Source organism: Gouania willdenowi, chromosome 19 (assembly GCF_900634775.1).
Source record: "Gouania willdenowi chromosome 19, fGouWil2.1, whole genome shotgun sequence".
Lineage (NCBI taxonomy): Eukaryota > Metazoa > Chordata > Actinopteri > Blenniiformes > Gobiesocidae > Gouania > Gouania willdenowi.
This window is the reverse complement of record NC_041062.1, coordinates 3,901,287-3,908,156: the sequence shown is the minus strand read 5'-3', so window position 1 is coordinate 3,908,156 and position 6,870 is coordinate 3,901,287. Positions and strand designations below refer to the sequence as shown.

The 6,870-nt window shown below is 35.0% G+C and overlaps 1 protein-coding gene across 1 annotated transcript in view; it reads right to left on the bottom strand.

The window, feature by feature from the left end:
- Positions 1-1,717: 1,717 nt before the first annotated feature.
- The window catches only part of cox10 (cytochrome c oxidase assembly factor heme A:farnesyltransferase COX10), a 31,109-nt gene continuing 25,956 nt past the window's right edge, over positions 1,718-6,870 (bottom strand). The window contains exons 6-7 of the mRNA XM_028477140.1: positions 4,820-5,052; positions 1,718-2,570 (exon numbers count right to left, since the gene is read on the bottom strand). Of these exons, the coding sequence (XP_028332941.1) occupies positions 2,164-2,570; positions 4,820-5,052 (640 nt within the window). The 3' untranslated portion in view covers positions 1,718-2,163. The remainder of the gene's footprint in view (positions 2,571-4,819; positions 5,053-6,870) is intronic.

The window sequence follows — 6,870 nt, the reverse complement described above, 5'->3', positions numbered from 1 at the left end:
AATCTGGATTGATTATAGAACATCTTGTATGAGTTTTTGCTCTGCATGTGTTGCCTTTATTTTTCTAATTCTTTTATTTTGAAAGTTTAAAATAAAACTAACTATTTTCTCCACACTCAACATAGTAGTGGTGACAATCTTCTTCTTTTAATATTATTTATAATTGTTTACATGATTTTCTTTACTCTAAAGTTAATTCTGTGTATTATGTGAGTTCCTCCTATTTTAAATTTCTCCACTAAGCTGAAGATTTACTGCAAATATTCTTTACTATCACAACTTCTGCAAATATGAAAGATGAATTATTTAAAAGTAAAACTGACAGTCAGTTTTTTTTTTACACTTAAATAATTATATATTGCAATAGTTTGTTGTTTGAGATGCATTGACAAATATGAAAAGTGACGACACAGCAAAAACTCCACATTCAGTAACGCCGACAGGAAAAGCTTTTAAAGCAGACATGGGCAACTGGCGGTTCGGGGGCTACACATGGCCATGACTCTAATTTTGTGTGACCTCAAAGCAAAAAGACAAAATGAGTCCAGAAACACAGAAAGAAAACAGCACAATTGCATGAAAAGTACAGAAAATTACATAAAAGGAGAAAAAAAACTGAAAAATACAAATAATTTACACAAATTGACTCCAAACACATAGACTACAACTAAAAAACTGATGATATACAAAACGACAACAAAAATACAGAAAATGACTCGAAAAACACACCAAATGAGAAAAAAATACAAAAATTACGACAAATACAAGAACGACAGTTACACAAAACAAAAATAGCACTCAAAAAACAAAACATTAGAAATAAATACATAAATAAATTGTGAGAAAAACACAGAATAAAATAACAAATATGAATAATTAATGCTAATAATGTTGCCCTCGCTTCAGACATCACATTTTCGTGGTTCCCGTTGTGATAAAAGTTGCCCATCACTGACTTAGAGGTCAAAACCAGTCAGTCTTTCCACATGCTCAGTGTGTGTGTGTGTGTGTGTGTGTGTGTGTGTTACTGACCAAACAACAGCTGGCTCCATGCTCTGATATCAAACTGTATCCGCTCAGACTCTTTACGAGGATGTCGAGCGTCTCAGGTCGCGACTAAATCCTCCTCCTCTGTTTTATGGAGTCGGGATGGCAGGGACAGGATGGAGGTGCGGTGATGGAAATGAAAAAAAAAAAAATACTACAAGACTTATAATGCTGATGGACATGTGACAGTGAAGAGACTTCAGCCTGGATGCTCATTTTGTTGGACTTATGATTTGAAAATTAGTAAAAATGTCTGTATTTAAACAAAAATATATACAATTTATCTTCTCGACGCACAAATGTTATAAGAAAAAGAATATACAGGTGTGTATATACTTGTATGTTTGGACAGATGAATGTATAGTGGAATAGATGAATCGTCTCCTCTTATAGTGTGAATAGCTGTATAAGAAAATGTATGTATAGTACTAGTTACAAGCAATAACATCATATACGTTTATAATTCCTTATACTCACTTTCACAAGCAGGACTTTGTAACCATTTATTATCTCTTTATTTTGTTTTATTTGTATTATTCTTAATTATTATTTTATCACTGTGGCAATTACACTTTGGTTTGTGTATATGTTCGAAATAAAAATCAAATCAAATCAAAACAATGTAAAAAAAATATATACATATATATATATATTGAGAAAACAGACGGAAAAAGAGGCATTAGAACTTTATTGTGAAAGGATGTTTGTTCCTTTGTTTGGGTGCAGCTGTGACAGACATGAGGCGTGTGTGGGAGCCAAAAGAAAGTGTGTAGAGTCCAGCTGCTGCACACACACACACACAGCCACACACAGACTCTCTGACACACACACACACCTTGATTACAGTATTTTTTTGCATTTCTTATAATGCATGAGATCATCTGAGGATGTTGGAGTTTGCATGAAGGTCATTTCCACGTCACGCGTTCATTTAACGGCGTTCATGTACAACATGAGAAGGAGGAGGAAGTGGTTGAACGCCAACATAAATAAATATTGAATATTTACACTCAAACCTGACATGTGTTTTCCCGTCATTTTCTTTGATCCAATTCATTTCCTGAAACGAGAGTTATTAGCACCGCTGAGGAAAAGTGTTTCAAGCTCGTTTTCTTCTCAGAGTTCAGTCGAGGCCGGCGCTTTGTTTTCCCTGCGGTGGTTCTTGCAGGTGAGCGCCAGCAGCAGCAGCATGGGCAGGTGCCACAGGCTGCAGAAGAAGAGCTTCCGGGCGCTGCCGCGGTCGCCCCGCCGGTAGAAGCTGAAGGCCAGGTAGCTGATGTAGACGTTGATGGGGAGGGACACCAGCGGGAACGCCCAGGTGGTCACGCCCACGGCCGGCGCCATGCTGGACAGGCCGATCAGGGCCAGGCTGTGGCGCAGGGCCACCCGCCTGCACATGGCCGGGTGGGTGACAGACATCATGCGATATCCGCCGCGGGAGTAGTCCTCCCTCAAGTTCCAGCTGAGGGCATTGAAGTGGGGGAACTGCCAGCTGTACAGGAAGCCGCCCAACAACAAAGCACCTGCGGGGAGGGGGGGAGATAAAAGACAGGAGGAGAGGGGGGCGTTAATGATGCATTCCTTTGATTCTCCTGCAACCTGATGGAAAGGCTGCACTCACCGTGAAATGTTGTGCACACATCACACATCACACGTTAACAGGAAGCTACGGCTACATGCTAACCTATGCACTCATGCACTAACTTCCTCATGGCTTAAAAACTCATCCTGTGAAATATATTTAAGGAACATTTCCTGTGTTTAAACTAAAATGTCAGATATTTTGCCAAGTCCAACAACATAAATGTTGTATATATTGTCCTTATTTCAACCTGTTTATCTGTGTGTAGTGGACAGGGTGGGTGTTTTTTTACTTTGTAAAAACACTTTGAGCTGTATTCTTTGTACGAAAAGCGCTTTTCATGAATAAAGATTGATTTGGTTTCGATAATTCCATTGATTTTAAACACAAACAATAGATCAAAGGCCACAAAAATGTAATTATTGATCTGAGGGCCACATTATCAACTTTAATGTCAACATTAGAATATTTGGTTTGGTTTTCAATGTGGTTTTGTCTATTTTTTTCTGTTGTTTGGTGCATCTTTTAGTGTCATTTTGTTTGTGAATTATGTAACATGGTTGTGCAATTAACATTTATGCAATTAACCATGACACTTTCCTTTTTTTTTTTTTTTTTACTGTTTTCTTAAGAAAATATTACAATCCAAACACCAAATGCACAGCATCTTTAACAAAATTAAAGCGCAAATGAGTATTTTTGAGGATAATTAAATTGAATTTTAATTTTAATTGAAAAAAGATTATTTGAAACAACAAAAAAAGTAAAAACTACTAAAGAAATGAGTAAATAGATGAACTTGGACCTGTTCTTTTTGCAAAGATAGGAATAGAACGCATGATTAAAATTTGAATGACTTTGTTCATTTTTTTTTAATATTTTTAAAGAAAAGATAAACAGTAAAATATTGTTAAATTTTATTTAAGCGTTTGCAAATCCTTCACCAACAAATGGAAAAGCTTTTAAACACAACTCTACCGTTTTATATAAACATAAAGAAGCTGGAAACAGTTCTGCTGTTGATCTGATTATACAGGTTTTCTACAGCCTCAGTCAAACTACATTCAACACTTTTTAAGACTTTTTATTGCCATTTGAATTTGAAAAAACGCCACATTAATTACATAGGGTTCGGGTACATTTTTTCCAATGTCTAATGCAGACGTGTAACTGGCGGCCCCCAAAAAGACAGTAAAATACACAAATAAAACAGATTAAAATAATAGAAATTACGCTAAAAACCATTAAGTACAATATTCGTTGGACAGGCAATTTTTGTTAAATTTACATTTCCCTGTGTTGTTGAAAGTCAACATTACTGTTAGTAGTTGGTTCTGATGGCATGATTGTACAATGTTAAGGTAAATTATACATAAAAATCATACTTATTATGTGTTAAAATGCAAGACTTTTGGAACATTGATTTAAGACGAAGTAAATATAAAATATAAATTACTAATGTAGAAATACATGCACTAAATGTTTATTACATAAATACACATTTATTTACACACTCTACAGAGTGATGAAATATAAAATAAATTAGAAAGTGCAAAAATAAATGTTTAACTACAGTATTTACAAATGACCCTAACTAACTTTTAGCTTTTTTTGACTACTGAACACGTTTAATGTAAAACAACATACAGAAGGTAACGTGTAAATTAAAATGTAAAAGAAAATGAAAACAATTCTGCATCAAGGTAAAAGTTTTCTCCTTCAGTGAAGTTTGGCATTGACAAAAACCAAGTGCCTCAGCTTTGAGGGGTTGATCCTGGTGGGTAAAGTGATTTTGCTACGCGAGCAAACAGGAAGTGATGTCAAACATACATGGAGTTACCAAGAACGGCGCATGTAAGCGTGTGAGAATTCACCTCATAGAGGGACCGCTAGCGCGTGCCCGCTCACTAACTACGGGTTTTATGCGCGCTGTTGTTTTGAAACTAATGTGAAACCATAGCCCCTCCCCCCTCTGCTCAGCGCATACAGAGACGACATATTGACCAATTAAACAACCCGTCGTTCACGTCAAAGAGCCGGTTCTTAGAGTCGGTTCGTTTTCCGACCGACACATCACTAATGACAATTAAATCCTCATATTTAGATTCATGAATTTAATACTTTTTAAAACTTATAAAAAGTGTAACTCCATCACTGTGTCACACACACGCACACGCACACGTCTCGTACCTGGCTCCAGACAGCCGGTGGCGGCGGTCCAGCCCATCACAGGAGGGATGGCGCCTACGATGGCCCCCACCCACGTGTTGGTGATGCTCAGACGCTTGAGCGGCGTGTAGCAGCAGGTGTACAGGAAGATGTTGAGGGCGCCCAGGAAGCCCGTTAACGGGTTGACGACCAGCGTGAGGAGGGCGACCCCGGGGACGCCGCAGGCCAGGGCGAAGGTCACGGCGTGGAGGGGGCTGACGGAGAGGAAAATGGATTTTCAGCTTAAAAGAGGGTTTGTGTTTGCACTGAAGGGATAATGGAAGTCAGGGTCATTGATAATTACAGTAATTACAATTATGGCATAATTATAATTGTAACGTTAAAAATCTGTTGCTGTCGTAATCGTAATGAGATTGTAATTGAGTTCTGATAATTGACATGAAAATTCCATAAAAATTGTCAATTATAATTTGTATAATGTTACAGTTCTACACATATGTAGGTAACAATTATTAAAATATGTTTCATATCAAGCTTTCCTACATTTTAACATTTAAAAATAAATAAATCTCGGGGTCCACTGACAAAAAAAAGGCTCAGACGTCCACACTATAAATATTAAATCCTATATTTTCATTGATTAAGAAGCCTAACAAGATAATCAATAGATAGAAAATAAATTAGATGATAGATATTTGTTTTTAGTGTATTTTACAGCTGATTTAGGACATGTTAGCATTAGAGATGCTAACAGAAAGCTAACACAAGAGGATGGTTCACTTTTATTAGGTTATTTATTACAGTCTCAGTAATTGTGATTAATTATAAATGAACTTTAGTAATTGAGAACATAATTGTAATTGACTTTCTGAGAATAAAAAAATCATTGTAATTGAAAGAAAAAAAAGCTGGTCACTGTAATCGTAATTGAATTGAAATTGAACATGGGTAATTGAAAACATAATTGTAATTCTGGTATAAGTTATTTACAAACTATTAAGAGTGATTTAATATTCTTATTAGACTTAAAATAAGACAAAAATATTGAATGAAAAGTCAACTTACTGTATTGAAAATGATAATTGTACAAATGTTTTCTGGCTTTAACTCATTAATATTTACACTATTAACAGTTGATCATTTCTGCTTGTGCTTGCCGTATCCACGGGAACCATAATTCATTAATCAGGTCATTATAAATTTCTGGTTCTTCAGTAATTGTCCACGTGTTCTGGTTAAAACGTCATATTTGGTTCCATATAACTTCATTTTTTTATATAACACTTTAGTTGATTTCTAGCACTGAAAACTCAAAACACAATATTTGTGCTGAAATCGATACGATGGTCGATATCGTCTCATATTTTTATTATTGATGGGACTCGATTAAATAAAATTGATCCAAATAATTTAAGACTTTGTAATTTGTTAATCTTGATTAATCTAAATTAATCACATAATAATATTTGACACGAGAAGCAACGTTTTTCCAATTTAAATAGATTCTGGTTTAAGACTGAATCAATGAAAACAATAAATGAGCCTGAAACAAAAAAAAAAAACGGGTGTTTATTATTTTCATCACTAAGGGTTAACATAATAATAATAATAATAATAATAATAATAATAATAATAATAGGTCGGAAAACTTTTTCTTGCACAATTTGCACCAAAACTGGGTTTTAGTTTTTAATCAATAAACAATTTGAAATAAGCAGAAAACAGGGTTGGGGACGGTTCAATTGTAATTGCGTAAATGATAATTATTACAATTGTGGCATAATTGTAATCATAACTGTAATTTAAAAAGTATTCTGTTGACGTTGTAATCGTAACTTAATTGTAAATGCGTTAAGATAATTGACTTTGTAATTGCCATGGAAATTAACTAAAAACTGTCAATTGCAATTTAATTAAAGGCAAAAAGGTTCTATGGCTTACATGTAGGTAGTTAATTATTATTAAAATATGTTTCCTATTTAAAAAAAACGTTATAAATGTATGACTGTAACTGATGTTTTGTACAAATAGTTCAAAGCTATTGCTAAATTCCAACTCTTGTCCCTAGTTGG